The sequence below is a fragment of the Phyllostomus hastatus genome, unplaced genomic scaffold (genome assembly GCF_019186645.2).
Source record: "Phyllostomus hastatus isolate PE091 unplaced genomic scaffold, TTU_PhHast_1.1 phas_contig_41, whole genome shotgun sequence".
Taxonomy (NCBI): domain Eukaryota; kingdom Metazoa; phylum Chordata; class Mammalia; order Chiroptera; family Phyllostomidae; genus Phyllostomus; species Phyllostomus hastatus.
The window spans coordinates 7,049,918-7,073,145 of record NW_025333876.1 but is presented as its reverse complement, the minus strand read 5'-3'; the positions used below and the strand labels follow the sequence as shown (position 1 = coordinate 7,073,145).

The 23,228-nt window shown below is 34.4% G+C and overlaps 1 protein-coding gene across 8 annotated transcripts in view; it reads right to left on the bottom strand.

Annotated features, from left to right (window-relative positions):
• The window catches only part of PSPC1 (paraspeckle component 1), a 112,719-nt gene that overhangs the window by 25,335 nt on the left and 64,156 nt on the right, over positions 1 to 23,228 (bottom strand). Inside the window, exons 8-9 of one of the 8 annotated variants that reach the window (XM_045844845.1) lie at positions 20,171 to 20,340; positions 17,795 to 18,277 (exon numbers count right to left, since the gene is read on the bottom strand). The exons of the other annotated variants lie outside the window; for them this stretch is intronic. Of the exons in view, the coding sequence (XP_045700801.1) occupies positions 18,092 to 18,277; positions 20,171 to 20,340 (356 nt within the window). The 3' untranslated portion in view covers positions 17,795 to 18,091. Of the gene's footprint in view, positions 1 to 17,794; positions 18,278 to 20,170; positions 20,341 to 23,228 lie in introns of those variants that run through there. 8 annotated transcript variants of the gene reach the window in all.

Sequence of the window (23,228 nt, the reverse complement as noted above, 5' to 3'; positions counted from 1 at the left end):
TTCCATACACATTAGAAATTTTCCCCTTCCTTGCATTATATCCTTCACAATGAACTGGGTTCAACTCAACACCTCCAACTTTGCAAGCCCCCTCCTTTTGATCACTTGGGTATCACCTCAAATGTCTCCTTAAAAGAGGCCTCCCTGACCATCTTAGCTAAAATGAACATACCTGGCCCTGACTGGCTCGGTGGGTTGAGTGTCATCCCGCAAAGCCAAAGGTCACTGGTTTGATTCTAGTCAGGGCACATGCCTGGGTTTTGGGCCAGTCCCCAGTTGGGGGTGTGCAAGAGTCAACCAATCTAATAGATGTTTTTCTCCCTTTCTCACTTCCCTCTCTCTAAAAGTAAATAAAATCATTACAAAAATGGACATACCTGTGTCCACAACCCAGAGTAGAAGGTATTTCCAGTGCCTATAATGGACCCTAGTCCTGTCATAGTACATGCTCAATAAATATGTTAGTAAGCCTAATAACTACAATATATGATGAAGCAAACAATGTTTTTTTCTCTATCATAACTTGTAGAGGTTACATTCACAATTCTAGTAAATATTCAAGTACAAAGTAGAGACTTCTGATTTTCAAATAGCCAACTGTACTCATTCAAGTCCTTAGGTATAAATGTATTCATTATTGTTTTAAGTTACTATCCTAAGACAAATTTTTTAATTAAAACAAATTTTCATTTTGATATGACTTCAAATTTATGTAATAATTTCCTAATTAATGATCTACAACTCTTTGGGGATAAACACAAGTGTTTGATTTTTTACTAATTCTAGAGGAAGCTAGAGCTTAGAGCCTCATCCTTCCTTGATTTATAAATGAAGTACAGTAGAACTCCTTCATCCACCATTTCATTTTCCTACAGTTAACTGTGGTCCCGAAACATAAAGTTTAAAACAAAAAAGTAAATAATAAGTTTTAACTTGTGTGCCATACTCAGTACTGTAATGACATCTCATACCATCCCACTCTGTCCCTTCCAGGACATGACTCATCTTATTCCCGCGTGTATCTGCATATGTATATGCTCCCCTCCCATTGGCAGCTGCCTAGGTCATTGGTTCACTTGTTGAGGTTCATAGAGCTTGTGTTCAAGTGACCCTTATTTTATTTAGTGGCTCCAAAGTGCAAAATCAGTTATGCTGGCAATTCAGATATGCCAAACAGACGCCATAAAGTGCTCACTTTTTCAGTTTTTTTAAATCTTCACACAGGAATGTTTATTTCTTAGAGAAAGGGACAGAAACATCAATGTCAGAAACAGTGATTGGTTGCCTCCCATATGCACCCAAACCAGGGACCAAAACCTCAACCTAATTATGTGTTCTGACCAGGAATCAAACCCACAATCTTTCAGTTACAGGATGAGCCATACTGGCCAGGGTATACTGCGACTGATTTATAAGTTTAACTTTATCATGGGTACATGTGTTTAGGAAAAAACATTGTATATACAGGGTTCAAAACTATCCGCAGTTTCAAGCTTCCACTGAGGAGTAGCTACTTAGTCACAGCAATGTTATTAATGCCCATTTCCCACTGCTGAAGTGCAGAATGTTCTTAAAAGGAAGATTTATGATTTTGAGTCTAATGTCCTCTTCTCAATCACAAAAGAATTAAAACTAAGCCATTATTAAACTCAGTATAGTAACTCATAAAGCAAACTGTTAACATTCATCATGCCATTTAATAACCTTAAACATATATAACTTTCTGATATGCTAATATTTACTAAAACAGGCATCACTTAATATAATTTAATATTTAAAGCACAAGACTTTAGGGCTCTAATTCCTGGAATTCTCACTGACAACTTTAGACTTTAAAGATCTCCCAAGTACAATCATAAAATTTCTATTCCTATTTTTTACCTGTAACAATCTGTTTTTATCAGTATCTTGATTTATTTTATTGACTATGCATTCAGTTGAGGAATACAAGGAACATATTTAAGATCACATTGTGCAGTTAGGATAAGCAGCATCTTAAATTTCATCTAATAAATATGATCACACACACACTCCGTAACACAGGTCCTATAACATACTACAGATCATATAAAAGGGCGGGGGAACATCATTTAAACATCAGCCCAAAAAGATCTGGTACATACCTAACAGTGCTCAACTAATGGGTGTAAAAAGAATGACTCCCTCTCATAGTTATTTGAAACAATCTTCCAGATACAGTGAGAAAATAAGCAAATGGTCACTGTGCAGTGTACTTGCTTATGTATTAAGTAAGTAGACAACTCTGCCTGTGAGTCAAACTTCTGAAAGGATACACAATAAATTTAATCACAATGGTTGCCCAAGGACAGAGAAGCTGAGTGGCTGGTGGACACATGGGAAATTTACTTTCACTATGTACCGATTTTTATTTCCTTGCGTACCAGACACATATTACTCAAAAAACGTCAAAACTATTTAGTATATGCATTAACAGCATTTGAAGGATAGTGAATGCACACTGGTGTGATAATTTCTAGATCTCAAAGAACGATCTGGATGATGTCAAAACAGGGCCTATAGAGGTAACTTTACTTTTGAGGAATAAGAGATGAAAGGTTAAGTTAATACACCTGTTGTTTACACATTTACTCTTTCTGTCTTTGACCAAGTATGAATAAAACAACCAACCTTCAATAAACGCCATTTCTTTAACATGGCATTTGTTTCTTTAACCAATGAATGTGACCACAGTGCTCTACCGAGGCTTAAAGGGTTAGGTGTATTTTGGCATGAGACTCAAGTCCATCACCAGACCCTTCCAGCTCCACCTCATCTTGTCTGTAGATGTTTAGGGGCTATCTCTGCACCCTAACCTATGTAACGTTTGCATTGGTGAACTACTTATGTCTCATACTTTCACTTGTCCATTATTACCCACTTTCTTGACGACCATCAAAATTCCTGAGCCAAGGCCTTTTCCTAAGCACCACTTCCTATGCTCAATGCCCTTTCTAGATGTCACAAGGACCTGATGCCTCCCATCTTGACCTTACTGCTGTAATTATTTCTGGAAGGTGGTAGAACCAAAAGTACCTGCCATTTCATTAAACACCAATCACCTCTACCTTCTTTCTGCCACATATCGCTCCCCATCTTCATAATCAATATATCTTGATTTATACTGTTCTCCAATCCTGCCACCCTGTATGGACTGTTTCCTTTCTCCACAGTCTGAGTTACAAGTACATCTTCCCACAATCTAGTTAAACTTTTTTATAAGGCAAACTTTCTGAAACACAGATATGACTACCATCTCTCTCCTGCCAAAAAGCTCCTGGTCTCCTGGATCCTTACCACGAAGTATCTAATACCTTTTTCCAGTCTCATTTCAGGGAACTACCAGCTTCAGGTACATGTATCAGCATCCAGCCTTCATTCATATGTGCCCCCCTCTGATAATGCATGCTACCAAAACAAGATAGAACTCGTGTTGAAGATAATAAGCAAACTAAGGTAATTCTGACCCTAGTGTTCTAAATGGCCCTCTAACCCTCCCCAACCCTCAGCAAGAACATCCTCACTCATCCTATGTAAATATTTCCCAATTAGTTTATGTTAGACTCCCCTGCCCCCTTCTCTTCTCTGAACTCCCTCTAACACTCAATTTTGGACAAGAAGTTTCATGTGTGAAGTCATCGAGTATATCCATCATTGCTAATGAGCTGTACAATGTGCAGGCAATTTTTTTCAAATGGGTTATGGGTACTTGACAACCAACTGCACGGTGCTCTAATACGCCAATCACACAAAATGCACTCTTAATAGCAAGATTCCAAGATTTGTTTTCTAGTCCTGTATACTTTCATTTTCCTTTCTTCTGCCTGCTTCAATCCATGCAAATGTAGTGCAAGTCTCAAACTGATTATTAAAAGGTACTACCCCTACCTGCGCTAACGTTCTTTGGTTTTCCTTTGGACATTATTGTAAATAACATGCTGTATTCTCACCTCTAAGTGTGGTGCTGCTCAATAACAAAAACACCTTGTACCTAACCCACAACAGTTACTTTAGTCCTAAATGAAGGAAATACTTTCTGAATGAAGCTGATATTCCATGTCACCCATACCTACATAGAAATAGTCATTTATAACCTATGACCACATCTGGTGTATACTAACCTACGCTATTTCCAAGTAGAATAACAATACAATCCCTTATAATTCATTCACAGGCCCTTTATATTTTGTTTTTAAAATGATTTATTGACCAAATACAATGTTAATACATACCCAAGTATCACTTGATGGAAACAAAGCATGTACATTAAATCAGCATTTTAATACCTTAGTTATTTTTAACAATGTGACTTAGCGCTGGCCTTCAAGCCAAAGACTCCCTGCGATTCAATTCCCAGCACAGACCTGGGTTGCAGGTCAGGTCCCTAATTGGGGGCACGCATGAGGCAATCACACATTGATGGTTTTCTCCCTCTCCTTCTTCTTCCCTTCCCCTTTCTCTAAAAATAAATTTTAAAAAAATTTTTAAATGAAACAACTCACTGTAGTACTAGCACCCAGGCTACTGTGTGTGCATGCACTTATGTACTATGCTGAAGAAAATAACTATTAAAAAACACGTAAGAAAAAAGTTAAATATCAAAATGAACTATCAATATTCACTTAATGATAATCCAGCTGAGAGCACGAAGAGTCTAGAAGAGCACTGCAGTCCTAAGAGGCTGGTTTTTGATGTGTTATCTAGGCAACAAGAGCTCAGGTTAGAGCAAAGACCAGAGGGAAAGGAAGTCTGGGATGAGGATGGGGGCTAGAGATGGGATGATATAGAGCATGGAAAATTAAGGAAATGGTAGAGGTATTAAGTGCTAGGCAAAAACTTTATGGAAAACTTATACAAATGAGTTCAACCTGCTAATAGTCTTAAACCAATTCTCTTCACATCCAGTTAAGTATAAAGACAAATTTCACCATGATTGAGTAAATAAGTATTAAATATATTTGTATTTCACATACTATATATAAGCTATATAGAAATAAATTACATTAGAACTTTGGCTAACTTGATTCCATTTGTCCTCCAAAAGAAGTCAGACAATATACACACCATTGTAACATGTTGATTATTAACCAAAATTGTACCGTAAAGTAACTTAGAAAAACTTGAAATCTTTTTCAAATATTGCATTATACACTCACCTCCCAGCTTTTCACCAGGTTAAAGAGAGGGGAAAAAAAGGCAAAATGGGACAGTTTCTGGGAGGTCCCTGAACATGGTGGTAATGCCATTCTTCCTGACCTATACATACTGACTTGCATAACTGAAAAATAGCAAGAACTTCAGGAATGTCTACTATATCACTAAAAAATGTTCATCTGTCGTCTTCCAGAAACACTTCAAATAACTTTAAAGGCAATCCTGAAAAGCAAACAATGCCTACTTTATAGGTAATTTTAAAATCTCTACAAACCACCCAATTAAACAATAATAAAGGTAAACTTAAAGATCAACATAAAATAACAGATCAGGGAATCAGTCACCTTTAAGAAATTCTTGGAGTATTTGAGTAATTATCCATTCTCAAATTGAAACTATTAGCAAAAAAAGAACAAGTTAAATATTTCTTCAAACTACATATTGAAAATTATTTTTCAATATTTTTGGTGTAATACCCAATGTATTGATCAAAGCCTCTGATGGGACTGTGTGTGCCCTTCAAAACAGACAAATTTTACTGAATTATTTCTGTTGGACACCTTAATCACTTTGTCATTTTAAAGTTCAATTACTAGGAGGATCGCCATCATTAAATTTTCATTGTCTGTAGATGTGGATATGATGGATTTCATAAAAGTGTGTGCAGATAGCCACAACGATGAGAAGTTGCTGCACTTTCAAAGGAAACCCTTATGAACACTTCCTGATGAGTTGCTCTTAACTGCCAACTTGCCCCACTTCTGCTACTTCTTAATTGTCTCTTCAATGTACAAAATTTGCACATTTCCTCTTCAATTTGCAAGAGGAAAATAAATACATAACTTCTAAACCAGCAGCCTTCATGTTACACTCAATTAGAAAAAAATAACTTTTCTCCTGGCTGAACAGTTCAGTTGGTTAGAGCATCATCTTACTAAAGACCAGAGTTGCAGGTCCAATTCCAGCTAGTGGCGCATGTATGAATCAACTGATGGATGCATGGGTGATTGTAATAACAGGTATGTTTCTCTCCTTCCTCACCCCTAAAAATCAAAAACAAAAATAAATCTGTTTCCATTACTTTCTTAGAAAACTATGATTATGGAATGGTGCTCCCAAGGCACACAGGCCAAGGTGGCTGTAATTTTTTTAATTAAAAAAAAAAAAAAAAAAGCTCTGGCTGGCGTACCTCAAGTGGATTGAGCACGGGCTGCAAACCAGTGTCGCAGGTTCTATTCCCAGTCAGGGTACATGCCTGGGTTGCAGGCCATGACCCCAGCAACCGCACATGGATGTTTCTTTCTCCTTCCCTTCCTTCTCTAAAAATAAATAAAATCTTTTAAAAATAATGTGTTCATTATAAATTATAAGTACTAATGGAATACCATTTAAAAAAATTTTTTTAAATTAAGAATCCTCGAGATTGTTGCTCCAACTGTTAAGAACCTTCTTCTACCATTCGACCAACCTATCCAATTTCCAGACTCAATGTCTGTACTCCTACCCATTGTCCCAAATTACTCACTTAACATATTTTCTCCCTTTGTCTAAGTACTTTCTTTTCAGACATACTTCTATTTAGCCCTACGTAGGAGTACACATTATCCCAATTCTATTAAAACAGGAGTACTAATTCTCTGCTGGCTGTTGCTCTGACACAAAGATACTGTTGTCTGAGAATTCACTGCTTCCCATTTCTTCAGCCACCTGCCAGAGCCCAAGCTCAAGACAGGGAACACTAGTTATTGGGATTAAAAAGCTCAGTAACTGTTTTTTCTAAATATTTTATCTATTTATTTTTAGAGAGGGAAAGGGAGGGATAAAGAGAAACATCACTGTGTGGTTGCCTCTTGCGCATCCCTTACTGGGGATAGGGGACCTGGCCTGCAACCCAGGCATGTGCCTTAGGCTGGGAATCAAACCCATAACCCCGTGGTTTGCGGGCTGGTGCTCAATCCAGTGAGCCACACCAGTCAAGGCTTCAATAACTATTTATTGAATGAAGAAGACATCTGTGATTCTCACCCACTTCCATACTTCATCTGGTCATAAAAACTGGAGACTTAAATCTGTGCCATCACTCCGTATTTTTCTGCTGGATTTTCCTTCAAACTGATTAAAAAAATACTGTGCCAAACATTGTGTTATGACATTGAGAACAACAGTAAAAGATGAGTAAAATGTAGGCACAACAATCATATACTGAACAAAGTGATAGCAATGACAAGAAGTGATGTGTCCCTACTGGGAAAAAGCTCCTCCTTTAGAGGCCTACAAAAATACCTGGGGAGATACAGAAAGTAACATCAAAGTATTTAGGGAGCTGAGGGTGGATGAAGCTGGAAAGGTCGACTGAGAGCAGATCAAATAAAACTGTGTCCCACAGTGCAACTGGATTGGGATTCGGATAGACAAGGACTGTATTTGAAAGACAGGAAACGTGATCTAATTAACATTTCAAAAGGATGCAGCAGGTATTAAATGCAGAGTAAATTGCAAAAGGAAAAGGAGGACCAGTCAGGGTACCAGTCACCTTCAGGAATACATAGTAGTGCCCTGAAAGGTAACACATTATCCAGACAGACAGGTTGTCTAGTTAATAAAATCCCGACAAACCACCATTGTTACTCAAAACCAAAATATGTAAAATCCAACATATTCTATCTTCCTCACTCTCAGGCATCCACACTCATCACACCCCAGTCTTCACTTACCTCCTTGTCTTTTAATGGTATCATCATCACTCCACCTTCCAAACCAGAACCTCCCAGATTACTGCATCTCCCTCAATCCCACCTACACAACCAGTGTGTTAATTCACTCTACCTCTGAGTCATTTCTGTCTGGAATCTGAGATCCTTTCAGATATTATGAGGGGGATGGGGGAGTGGACTGATCTTCTATGTGATCCCTCTGCTTTCTATTTCTAATCCAATTATTCTTGTATAACACTTAAAATAATTGTCCTGATTCAAAGTCACCAAAAAGATAAAGCTCAAAATTCTTTAAAGATTACTAGTAATCAGTTTTATCTAAGCTTCTTGCCTTCTCCACTCTTACTTTCCTTCCCTTGGGCAGCTTCCTTCCCCTGAACTGCTCAAGACCCTGTCTCACTGACATTCTCATTAACCCTTTGACCACATCCTCCCTAACCTCTTCCAGAAGAGAAAACAAAATATGGTAACTGGCAAATACATACTCACCTTTAAGATCTGCTCAGAAGTTATCATCTGAGTGAAGTCCTCCCAACAGAGTTGGGTATTTGCTTCTATGTTTTCAGCGCATTTGCAATTCCATCCATTACTATACCAACTAGCCTAAGAGTTTGCTTACAGCACTACCAACACCCAATAAACTACAAATCCCAAGAGTGCAGGCATTGCATTTTGTTCATTTTTGTAATCTCATGAATAAACACCATCTGTCCTAGTGTTGGTATCATTCATTCACTGAACACTTAATAAAGACTTGCTAGAAAATGAGAATAAATTATTCAACGATAAGATCCCTCCTCTGTTAGGGCTGACATCCTGGAATGAAGTAAACAACATGAAAATTTCACACAAAGGTTTTAAGACAAATCATGAATAACAAAATTTATTTTACGGAGTACCAAGTAGATAATAAACACACAAACAGTAATAAAGGTGAAATGAATAAAATATGAGCTTAATGTGTACAATTTATCTCCTGAGAACTGGGTGCTCCAATGCCCTTTGTGCATTCCCACACAAGCAATAATTAATTCTGCCACAGGTAATGGGTCTCACCCTGACACCTAATGGTGAGTATGTGCTTATTAACAAACTTTCAACTTCAACCTCCAATTATTTATTTAACAAGAAAATAGATTACATAATTACAGACCATGTAATATAAAGATAAAAATGTGACAATGTTACTACTGTAAACTAGCACTGCACAAAAGAAAAATGCAAACATAAATTTTATATTTCTTAGAAGCTATGTTAAAGTGGAAAAAAGCAACAGATGAAGTTAGCTTAATAGTATACACATTTTAATTAACCCAATATACCATTTCAGTATTTATCCATGTAAAAATTATAGGTATTTTACATTGATTTCTCCACACCAAAGTCTTTGCAATCCTGTGTATATTTCACACATCTAATTGGTAAATTTTCTTCAATACTTGTGTGTATTTAGAGTTCATTAAATTTAGATGCAAAATTAGATGCACACACTCACATTATTCCAAGTATGCTAATACTTGATAGCTGAATTAAAGTTAATCAGTCACACTGGTCCTATTCCTAAACCTTGACAACCACAATGGTCACCATATAGGCCAGCACGCTCCCACAGTACTCTTACTGCATCCACTTTCTTCATTATCCCACATCCATTTTGCCAGCAGACACTTAATCAAACTGGATGCTCTTCCTGTGTCTGCAAAGACATGTTCCTTCTTTCTTTGTTTAAGGTTTTTGTATTTTTAGAGACAGGAAGGGAGGAAGAAGGGGGGGAGAAACATCAATGTGATAAACACCAACAAGTTGCCTCTCATAAGTGCCCCAACCAGGGATCAAACCTGCAACCCAGGCATGTGTCCTGACTGGGAATCAAACTGGCAACTTTTTCACTTGCAGAACGACGCCCAACTGAGGCATACTGGTCAGTAACTGACAAAGCATTTTCTAGTCCCCTTATCTAAAACAGTAGCTGTCATTTCCTCTACCCTTGTGACATCAAGTTATTTCAACTGCTTGTCACTCTTTCTCACTCTAGGTTGAGAATATATGTATAGGAGCTGAGAGTTGGTCTACTTTGTGCACAGCCATATCTCAAGTGCACAAACTGGAAGGACCTGTAATAAAGCTACTGTAGAAACCCAGTACTGAGTATTCTAAATGTTGTCATTTACTCATCCTAAAATAAAAGCTTATTACCATATTTTGCTATGCATAATACATACTTTTGCCCAAATTCTGAGGAGAAAAATAGGGGTGCGCATTATACATGGGTATAATGATGACATGCCATGGGTGTAATAACGGGCATAATAACCCTGTGGATATTACATGCATAAAAGCGTGGGTGCATATTATACACAGGAGCACATTATAGTTGGCAAAATATGGTATATAATTCACATTATTATACATGGGAATTAGTACTACCCATGTATAATGTGCGCCCTCTTTTTTCCCCTCAGTAATTTGGGCAAAAAAGTGCACATTATACACAGCAACATACAATAATTTATAAGTAAACGAATCTGAATATACCGTTCCTTTATTATACTTCCCACTCCCCAAATTTGGAGCACATCATTTTCAATACACTTAGGATCTTCCTCTTACTGATATTTTAAAAGATTTAATGGTTCCAGGTATACATACACAGCTAAGAAACAAACAAAAAAGGTCTTTTCAGTTTTCCTAGTTATAATATTCATGCATAAATATAAATAGCGGTGACAGTTCATGTATTAATCTAAAACTTTTGGTTTTTCTAGTAGGATAAAAGTGGGGCTGTGAAAATATGTAAGGGGAAAGCAGGAAGCATAGAAAAAACTATAATCTGAATAAGAAAACATCAATAGTGTATAAATTGGGAAACAAACTCAAGACAGTTTCCTTTGTCAAAATTTTTATTTTTCTGCATTCCTGTACCAAAAATTAAAGTTAAGCACCGACTTCTGTAGAGATATAACTCATTGTAGTCAAACAAATTAAAATAATTTCCTGATTTCAGAAGATTAGTAATGAACCGAACAGAAAAAAAAAAAGCCCAAATCTATCAAGGGACATATCCACATACATTTTTTTTAATAGAGTAAACAGTTTTACTCTGATTAGCCTGCATGAGAATTCCTCCATTAAAAAATAGGTTGATAAAGTCTCCTTTAGGCTCCAGTCAGTTGGCCCAGTTATTTGGAACCTCGTCCCATATGCCAAAATATTGTGGGTTTGATTTCCAGTCAGGGCACATACATAGGTTGCAGGTTTGATCCCAGCTTGGGCAAGTTCAGGAGGCAACCAACCTATGTTTCTCACTCATATTGGTATTTCCCTTTCCCTTACTCTCCCTAAAATCATCAATAAACATACTGTCAGGTGAGGATTAAAAAATAAGAAAGAAAAAAAAAGGCAAAGACGAGCCCACACAAATAAAGGTCAGGCTGTAATTTAATTAAAATGGCGTCAGCCCTGGTTGGCATAGCTCAGTGGATTGAGTGCGGGCTGCAAACCAAAGCTTCACAGGTTCGATTCCCAGTCAGGGCACATGCCTGGGTTGCAGCAACCGCACATTGATGTTTCTCTCCCTCTCTCTCTCTCCCTCCCCCCCACCGCTCCCTCTAAAAATAAATAAATAAAACCTTTTTAAAACATGAATAAAATGGTGTCAATCTACTCATTTTCCAGGATGGTAAGCAAAGACAATGATAGTTTTCTAGCACCTTCATCCAGCAGGCATAATAAGCAAGTTCAAACATACCAATACAGATATAGATTACTACATCGTTTCATTTCTCATACTGGAATGAATAGTGGAAAATTGGTTAAGTAAAAAAACACTTTACAAACTTTTCAAAATGTACTCTTCTATTACCTCTTCACTTGAATTAAGTGGGCTTGTGAACACAAAATCCTAGTTCAAAAAAGCTTAAAAATACATATTATGTATATGATTTAGCACTCAATGGCAATGACACTGCCTAGTCAAAAATAATGAAGTTTGTGGAGCACTTCTCAGGTGATAGTAGCTGGAAGAGTCTGGTGAGGTTTGGATTGACCGGGAATCCTAGACGACACAAAGTGTACCAAGACAGCCATTATGCTGCCAACAACAACAACAACAGAAATCAACCAACCAAAAACACTACTGTGCCTCTTTTGAGTAACATTTTAGAAGAAGAGGTTCTCAAAGTAAGGTCCCCAAACCCATTATCAGTATCAGTTGGGAACTTGTTAGAAAAGCATATATATTATTTACTGTCCTCTTAGGACCCACTAAGTGGGACACTCTGGGATGCAGCCCAGAAGTCTGTTTGAATGAGCTCTCCAGGGGATTCTGACTCAGCAAGAACCAACAAACTAGAGATGTTCAAGGCCTTTTACCTTACAGCAGGGATTTTATTCTCCCATTGCTGTTACATCAGCCCTAGGAAAGGGTCCAGTACACAATAGGACCGTTTGATACATATTGGTAGAGTGAATAAATATATACAGGAAAATTCTGAATGGCTTCCCCATAAATTCTATATGGCTAAGAAAGTATTACTTTGTAGACAATTACTCCAATTACTATGCTCAGTTTGCTCAACTGTTGGCTCCATAATGATCCTAATGTTTAAAACATTCTAACCAAATCCTTGAACATACAAATATTCTAACCAACTCAAATTAGGATTATAGACTAAATAATTATTCAGCAAGTCACTACTATGTCCAAAACTAAAAAGATCAGAAATTATTATTAAAAGAATCATGATGTATGTGATTTACTTTCTTATGACATTAAAAAAAGATTTGTAAACTAAGCAATGTTTGATATAGATTGACATTATCTAATAAGCTGCAAATACCCTGATAAAAAATTAACTGAAATTATTCTAACAAACTATACAATAAGAGGTTCTCTATTTCCACATAACATGAATAATTTGAAGAAAATAAATTTAATTAAGCATACAAAAACAAAAATGTAGGTAATTCACAGGGATAGGAGTATATTTATACAGCTCTTCTAAAACCCAAAAATATACCTAAAACTTCACAGTCACTAAAATCCAGCTAGGTGACAATTTCCATAAAAGATAGAACAAGGAAGACTATGTCTTAAAAATCCAGTCAAAGATATAACATAAAACATAATAAACCACTGTGGCTATTCATTTAAGAGTTTGATACTACCTCAAACTGAGATGTATAATATATAATAAAAATGTGAAGTTGAATCTATGATGGAAATTTCAAAGCTAGAAACAACTTTTAGATATAAACATCAATTCAAAGTATCCAACCACCAATGATACCTTTGCTTACACAGATCATTTAAAAATATATAAGATCCATTTACATTACTGTTGATGCAATGCAGGACCCTTGTATTTAATGAACACAAAAGACATTATTATAATTTTTTAGTAATAAGGAAAATTCAACAGAAAAAAGTCATATATTCAAACTAAGTTTACTTTTTTACTTTAAGAGATTTTCATTCTATTTTTCCATTACCATTTGTTCCCCTCATACCCATTTCCACTTCCAGCCAACCAACCCCCTACTACCTAAGCATACTTCTTAATTCTACCTAAACCTAAAATTTTGAGTCTTGATTTTGAGACATAAGTACCTCAAATGAAATTTAGGTGACTATACTCTATGAAAAAGAAAAAATTTTATTTACATGTATAAGCAGAATACCAGCCCTCCTAAAATTCAATGTTTTAACTCAGAGAGAAAGAAAAATGGTAACTTAAGAATTTTTAAGTAAACAAGTCAACAAAATACACTGCTGCAGAAGAAGCGGTTGGTAGAGATAACAGTTTGGCAGAGATAACAGTAATTTGAGCAATAAGGCAATACACTTGAAAAGGAATTTTTAAACTGGAAATTATGAACTTAGCAAGCTAAATTACTTTAAGGTCTGCAGTATCTTACATCTAGAAAAATATAAGCTTCTCTTATTGAAAAGGAAAATTAAATATCACAAAACAAAGAAAGTACAGACTACCAGGTAAATACAAGTATTACTAAGAAATTTCAACCAAAAAAACCCCGTTACATATTTATATTCTAGACATGGTTTTAAAGAAAATGACAAGTGGTTAAAAAATACTCCTAAAATAACAACACAGCACTTTCAGTGGGCCTTTAAATATTCAGTCTTGTAGATTCAAACTTCAATCATTAATACTGTTATAATCAAAGAAACCAAAATTAAAAACTATTTTTCTTACATTTAAAAGGCAGTGCTGTTGACAGAAAAAAATAAGAGCTAATACAATATATAATGCACAAATCCTGATTTTAAAAATCAGATACTATAAAATAGTGAAACTTGACTATTTCCCCAAAGTGACATCCCATAAATTACTTGACCATATTCAACTGGGAAACTGTAAGTCTACTTATTTTACACAACTGGGAAAAGCAATGTATAAAGTGAGCATATTGAAATTGTTTTCTATTTTTAAATTAGAATGAAAGATGGTAGAAAGGAAATACTGTTCTTGTTAAATACAAAAGTACTCTATTCATTTAATCATGATTTGTTTACCATGAAATAAACCCATACTGGACTATACCACTAGAAACTTAAAGAAGTTTCTCCTCCCTCAACCCACCAAAATTAGCCCTTATCTAAAAATATCTGTCTATGAAGTAAACACAGGAAAACATTTACAAAAACATCTAGGAGTTAGGCATGTGGGTGTTCACCAGCTTATTCTTAAAAATAAGAAGTCTGACTTTTTAAATCATCACCATCCTCTCAAATTTCAGGAATATATTTTAACATATTATTAGCTATTGTAACAAAACTCTTCTCTCTCTCTCTCACACACACACACACAACATTTAAACACCAAAGAACTCCCCAAGAAATTTTCTGTTATTAAAAAAAATTTTCCTTTTATTTCTGAATAGTCCCATTTGACACTAAATTTCAAATCTTTTCAAGATTTAAACATACATCCCTTGCTGCTATGGCCGAGTGGACTGAGTGCCAGCCTGCAAACCAAAGGGTTACGGGTTCAATTAACAGTCAGGGCACATGCCCAGGTTGCAGGTCAGATTCATAGTAGGGGGCATGTGAGAGGCAACCCACACATTGATGTTTCTCTCCATCTTTCTCTCTCCCTTCTCCTCTAAAAATACATAAAATCTTAAAAAAAAATAAGTAAAGGTTTAAACATACAGTTCATCACATTCTTTCATAAAACATTTCCTTTCAACCACACATATAGGTTTTCTTCCTCATTCAGAATCTAGATTGTAATTATCAATCTAACCCCCATTTTTTAATTAGTGACTGTTATTCATTAATACTGACACATTATTAATATTGACACAGCAATTATTGCAGACTTTACACATAAACACCAAGTTACTGAAATATTCAAGTATAATTAAAACATAAAGGTATAATTTCAATTAGTAATTGAGGAACAAGATCCATTTCAGTTACTGTCCTTATTGATAATTTCTATTTCTTTTAAATTGCCATTCCAACTAAAACAACCATTTCTCCCCTAACATTACAGATATTGTAACTAGAATTAAAAAGTGAATATTTAATATCTTCAGCTGAATGATCAGCACTGATCCAAACAGAAAAATCCAAAAACTCAAGGAATAACAAATTAAGCTTTATGAAACACAAGTGAAAAAAATCCTTCAAAGAAAAACTGGATCTATCAAGAAAATGCATTTATTTTTAAAATAAACAAAAACAGGGCAATTCTGAAAAAATACACTGCTAAAATAAAATAATTAGAAAAAGAATGTTCCTTTATTTTATGCATGTTAATTACATAATAGCATATGAAACCTAAATCCTGCAGACTTTCAACTCAGTGTTTCAAATCATGACACAGTAAGAAACATAATATTGTGGTATTATACTAAAATTGTTTCATTACCTTTTCATGGAAAGAACTATGGTAGCATATATGACAAACTTACACTTATATAGAAAAGCTAAATTTTTATTTTTATATCTACCACTTTTAAGCAAATGACATTCAAATATATTCCTTAGTATACTAAATCACAAGAAAAAAATATTGACTGAACCAGCCACAGAGGTGTTTAGTGCTATGTGAACACTAAAAACTGAATAACTACAAGTTCACAGATGCTCCATTTGACTGTCTCCCAGAAGCTGACTGTTCCCAGGGTAAACTTGGTAAGTACTGGAACAAGGATTTTCTTGATGCAGGGGAAAAGCTGTGTAGAACTCTTTTCTTGGAGCCAGAGCTGAGTCGGACACTAGAATGTTCAGCAGATTAGCATATCTTTGCACACTGGCTTGCAAACGTTCTTGAATGAATCTTACAGAATTCCATAGCCTTGGCCAAACATAGCTTGGTATTGACATTAAAGGATAAAGTTCCTCCCAATCTCAATTCAGCTTTGAAGCAAAATACAAAGCTACAGATTACTTAAGAATTATGTGAACAAAAATATAGATGATGGGAAAGGTATATTTAGGTGCACTAGATAGTACTTTAAAAATTATAGCTAATGTTAAAATTCCTTGTACTGCAATGAACATCCAAACTAAAACAAACCCCACTCCCTGCTAACTCATACTCATGGAAAGCTCAATGAGAAAGTCTTTGACTACTATTTTACAATCCCCATGACTGCCAAAAAACAAAAGCCTGTGAATGATGTAAATTTTAGAAAATAATTCCAACCATACTGTTGTATCTAAAAAAAACACAAACCATGAAATAATACATAAGAAAAATTAAAGTGGTACAGAGGAAGTCACCCCAATTACACTTTACACACAACTGGTTTTATGCAAGATTTTAAATTATAAACAAATTGATTTCTTTCCAAAGTATGCCTTTCAGCAAAAATAGAAGCCATGCACAAACAGTGGTATTTCCATACTGTTCATTTTAAAATAGCACATTATTCTCCCAAAAAAATGCTAAAACCATGATATAGTAACACTGAAACATTTTGTGAGAAATAACTACGCTGTGATCAATGTCTGATGTTAGAATTATAGTTTAAAGATTTAATTCCTTAAATGTAATTTTAAATTAAACATGGCTGACAAACAAAATTTTAAATACAGCAAGGACTTTGTTTAGGAATAAAATTTATAATGTGATAAAATCAGTTTCTTCCTAGTACTGAAAATCACATTTCAAAATACATATTCGATAGTAGAGGGATATAACATGATTCCAATGACCCTAGCCATTCTCAAGTTAATTCTATTTTTTTGAAATCACCTCTTGAACTTGTATTCCTTGGAGACAAACACAGCTAGTCTGTCAGACAAGTTTTACTAGAGATTTACCAACTACTGGAAAATATTTGCAACACTGCAGAGTCAAGCCATCTTTAATACTTCTAGAAACCAACCTTCTCAAGAAATGTTTAATTTCTTCTAAATCACACAGCAAATCCTCACTTAACATCCAATCTAACAGTATTGTTTGATTTTTAAAGAAACTTAAAGGTAAGATTTAGATATTGACACCAAATGGCAGATAAGATTAAAAATAGACACTATTTCATAAGCAAGAGATTTGCCTTCAAACAGTTTGTTTTTTTCCAAGACTGAAAGATTTATTTGAAAAAAAAAAAAAATCAGCACAGGACATAGATATCCTTAATATTCCTCTCAGAATATCTGAATATTCAGAATCTATATGAAATTTGACAGCAACTCTCGTTTCACAGAACATCAATGATTTACAGATGTAAACTCCCAGGCCCGAGCCTTACTGACATTAGCTTTCACTAAGCTGCTATCTTCAGTGCTACTTGGACAAACTAAAAAGCAGAAAGTCTATTTTCATTTTTATTTTCATTTTTAAATGAATGGGATTAGTTAAAGCAACTCAAGTACTACTGTTACAGCAAAGTTTATTAAAACTGTAAGAGAATACCACTAATAACATTTGTAAATTATCCAAAATTATTTCTTTATTGAAGTAACTACATAGATTTCACAGTACTATGGCATATTTATTTGTCTAAGGTCACAAACACATTTTAACATTCACAATGATGAGCATAAGCATTACCATTCTAATCTACAAAGCTCATGAATAAAGAAAAATACAAAAACCTTAAGTTTTACAAAAGAAATACTTTAAATTCTACATACATTAACAATAAAACCATTTCTTCCAAGGTAACAGGTTAAAGCGTAAAGGCATACCACTGAATTTTCTTCTCTAGTTATGATTTAGAAATATTTAATATCTACGACGCTTATTAGGGCCTTCAAAGTTGCCCCCTTGGCTTCCTCTACCAAAACCACCAGGACCACCACTAACAGGACCTACACCACTAATGGGTGCTTGAGGGGTTTCAGAACCTGTTCTACTACCCATAGGTGATCCCATCTGAGATGGTGGTCCTTGCGGAAATCTATCATTGGGCTAGAATACAACACAATAAATATGAAGTCCATTTGGAACACGCCAAATATAAGTGACAAGAAAAATTGGCAAAATCCCAAGTGGTGATGTCATGAAGTTCAGCAGAAAGTCCAGCAGAATCAGGATCATACATAGAAGGAAGAAAGGAGCAATTTAATTAGTTACTATTTTTTTAAAAAGCATCTGAAGAATTACATATTGCTACTATGTCCCAATTTCATAAAGAATGAACTGATTTCTTAAAGCAAATGCCATCTTAAACCTAATCAATATTATAGTACTATTCTGGTATCTTTTTATAAAAGTATGCATTAACTGTGGTGTATTAAAAAATACATTTTAAAAATCAGAGTTAAAACTGGCGAACAGCACCACACTCAGTAAGTAAACTGCTATTATGAAATCTTTTGAGATATTTTGTAGAAAAACTGTTATTGAGAAAATAGTTATTTTTAAATTGACACTTTATTAACATATACTACTAACAGCATAATTAAACACCTGAATCTCATAGTTGGAAAGATTTCACAGTAAAACCAAATATACTAATTAATCTCAAAAACTGAATAGACTCCCTTTGTGCAGTAGTAAAACACCATTATGAAAAAGACCGAAGACAATATTTAAATAAAGTTTACAATTTCAGAGATAGGGGTGGAAAAATGGGTCACTTAATAGTACTTCAAAATTACTATCAATGATTATATTGGTAAACAAAAATTTAACCAAAGTAGTTTAAGTTTTTACTAGCTTTCAGACATTTTACTATAAAATTAAGCCTCCATTAAAGGAAACAGTATACTAATTATACATAATGCGCCATCTGTCATAGTAGATATGACAGCGCTGCCCTTTTGTCTCTGTACTTTCATTAAAATTAAAAGTTAGCATATCTAAGTTTTCCAAATTCATAAAACATAGCATTTAAATAAAATAAATTTTAAAATGCTAAAATACTGCATCCATCAATTCTAAGAAACACATTTACTTTTCTCATCTCCAAGACCAGGAAGGAGTTACAGCTAATGGCATGACTTAGTTTAATTTGCAGTGCTTTTTCTTTCTTAGCAGCAATGGCGCTTAAGACCTTTGTAGTAGTCCCAAAACTAAACCCTTTTCAAAATATATAATCAACCAATCTTCCTTTTCTAAATGGTATTTAGAACAATCATTAACAAAAGCCAAATTAGAAAATGTTTTACCAATACAAAGCTTCATTTAAACAGTGATAGATTTCAAGGAAATGAAACAGGTATCAGGTCTTGCTACTGAAATTCAAATACACGCATTACTACTGAAAAGCATTTTTTATAATATTTAATGCACACAAAGATATCTTCACACTCAGAAACCGAGACATAAAATTGTCAACTTTTAACTCAGTAACAAATGTAATTAGTAATTGTACAATATAAGAATGAAAATTTTAAACTATAATGTAAATTATTTTACAGTTAAAATAAATTCTCTGAAATTAACAAGTGATGATTTCCTTAGAAATGTTTACTAACAACTGTTTTTCACATACACTGGAGTTTTGTCCCCCAACAAAGATAAGGAGTCCACACAGGAATGGAACACAATCATAAAACACTTGAATGCTACTAAGAGGTGGATAAAAATTAAAAGCACTATAAAAATAACTGTAATTAACATGTGTTTGCTACACACTTAAGTATAAAGCATGCCATGGGTGGTAATTATAACTCTCTCTAGATACTTAAACATTGCCTCTCATGTCAACATATAACATCACGAGATTACTTTTTACTCATTTCATATTGAACTTTACTGCCAAAACAAATGATGCCAAGCTATATTAAGTGTGAAGTTACCTTTGGGGCAGAGTAAATATTATTTAATATAATCAAAATAATGTTTATGATACATTACCACTGCTCCATTATCTGGCATCATTGGAGTTCCCATATTTGCTGCTCCTTCTGGTCCCATGGCAGGACCAGGACCCATTGGTGGGCCGGGTATAGTTCCTCTGTTGTTCATATTCATACCCATCATTGGAGGAGGACCTTGGTTACCAGCAGGTGCTGGGCTAAACGCATCTATGCAAAACAATCTATACTTAGAGCTGTCCTATCTTAGTTCAGTAAGCATTAAAAATGTAACAACACTTATCAATATATACAGACCACATCATCAAATAATTTTCCTTCCGTGAAAATGGGACACTCAAATACCTATTCTGTTAACAAACTGTTTGTTACCTACACTGATAGAATTTTCATTCCCAAAACAGAAGTATATAAAACAAATGAGACAGCTATCATTTGAGAACTTTTTTAAAAATCTGTATTATTTGCTAGATTAGCTTTTTAACAAAACACTCCCTTTACAATGGTGACTAAACTCTACCAGTTTAACAAAAGATTTTCTTAAAGTTATGATTAAAAATATTAGCATGTAAATTGCATTGAGAGAAGAGAATCCATTCCCACTAATATATAAAGTTCACTGTAGCTTTTATAAAGTTATAAAACTCCTCCCAAAATTTTATAGGAGGTACTTTATGTAGAAATATGTAATCTAAACAAAAAAAATTGAAATGACTCAACATGACAAAGCTTATTTTTAAAAACAACTGCAACCAAATAAGTATTAATACATTTGATTTTTAGATTTTTCGCCATGCTGAAATTCTGCAAATGAAAACAAGCAGGTATATTTCAAACTTCTTCATCAGAAAGACATACCCCAGCCTCATGTCAATTGCAATAGTGTTTGTGCTATAATATTACACTTATAATGGCCTCAAACATGGCCTTTTAGGTACCTTCCTCAAATTTTTCATTTTTAAACTCTTCATATACTTGTTTAGCATTAACAATTTATAACAAAGATTGACTTCAACTTTCAGTTCTCTTCTAGTATTTCATTATGTTGGTAAATTTTATGAGTTTAAACTTAATTTCTCAAAAACACATTATAACAGGAGTTGATGTATTCACTGAAACCCACAACTCTACACAGTATCTTATGCAGCTGAACTTCATACATGGCTATGTCCAGGGAGTAACTGAGAGGAAGAAAAGTCTTACTTCCTGTCAGTATCTGGCAAAACACTACTCTTTCTGAACCCATTCCCTAGTAACATGAAAACTTCAAAACTTCATAGGGAAGAAATTATTTCCTAAGTCCCTAAGTGTTCTTGCTAATAAATCTGTAACTTTTAACTATCCAAGAACATTTACATTCCCCTAGTATAATTATAAATATAAATGTTAATACACTTCCAGAACATCTCTCACAATGGAAATGAGAAAGAGTGAAGACACTATCTAGGAAGAATCAATCTTACCTCAACTTTCCTAAAAACAGATCAAGGATTACATTTTTCATTTTGTTTAGCTGATTTTTTTAATAGAACATAACTGTTAACATCTAACTTGTGAGATTCTAAAGGTATAGTAAAATAACAAAAATATTTCCCAGTATCAATAGCTGAAATACAGTCTTATTTTTAGGAGTTGTATCTTCTACCACACAGTTGTAATTAAATTTAAAGATCTATTCTAGCCCTGGCTGGAGTAGCTCAGTGGATTGAGCGCAGGCTGCGAACCAAAGTGTCGCAGGTTCAATTCCCAGTCAGGGCACATGCCTGGGTTGCAGGCCATGACCCCCAGCAACCGCACAATGATGTTTCTTTCTCTCTCTATCTCCCTCCCTTACCTCTCTAAAAATAAATAAATAAATAATTTTTAAAAAATTAAAAAAAAAATCCATTCTAAAGAATGATAGAATTATCTGTTTCCCTAAAAAACTGTTTTTTAACCTATGTTTCACTTGGTATGCACACTGGCAATACACCAGGACATCTAATGACACATTCTATCAATGTAACTTGACAAGATTTGACAATTTACGGAGTCACCAGGAACACTCAACTGCTTCATGATACATAACACCAGTAAACCATTAGGATAAAGTCTCAGGTTGAATAAAGGATAAAGAGGAGAAAATTATATGAATTAGACTTCAGGGAATTAAGTAAATGCTTGAATGTAAATATGGTTCTCTGGTGAATAAAATGCCATAAAACTTTTAATTCTCTTAAATTCCTTACTAACTAAGGAATCCAAAGGCATATAAGTCTCATATTTCTTCTGGTAAAATTGCTAATCAAGCAGTCATCCAGAATGTTTTTGGGTCTCTTGTAACATCAGAAATATATAAAATTTAGTTCTGATGTTAATGGCAATCTAATAGTTATAATGGCATTTCAAATGACCTACAATCCATAATGACCTCACACATCTTTAAAACCACATGGACCATCCCAAAATTTACTTTGAAAAAGACGTAAATAGTGAACTACTTGTATTTATTATATATACCACTGTATTTCATAATTCACAATTTTTACAACTTATTTACTCAACTGATTATTTTGTGTACCCATCATATTAACTAACAATGAAGTTGTTTATGGCTAAAGACCATGTTTCCTGCTTATTTTACATACCCAAGATGCTTAATTACTACTTCGGTAGATAAGAAAAGTGACCAAATGAATCAATAAATGATTTTAGACCATCTAACCGACAGTGGCAAAGAAACTGTCATAGAAGAGAAAAGGAAGCTCATCATGAAAAATACTTGTTCCACACATTAGATGCTTTTAAGACTTTTTATTCCATACACTATGTACCCTAAGTACAATCTGGATTTTCTTAATTGGTGTGCATGTTATTATGCATATGGAAATGTTAAGGTAATGTATTCTTTACAATATGTACATTTCAGTTATGTAAAGATTTTAAAGTCCTGACAACTTCAGTGGGACAATGTAAAAGGAATATATAAAATTTAGTTATTTATCTAACTTTTTTAAGCATATCACATTTCAAATTTAGTAACACAAAAAATTTCTTCACTTATTTTTCCCTAGCTTATTTACTTGGTGCTGTTTCCCTGACAACCTGGTTATAAGCCT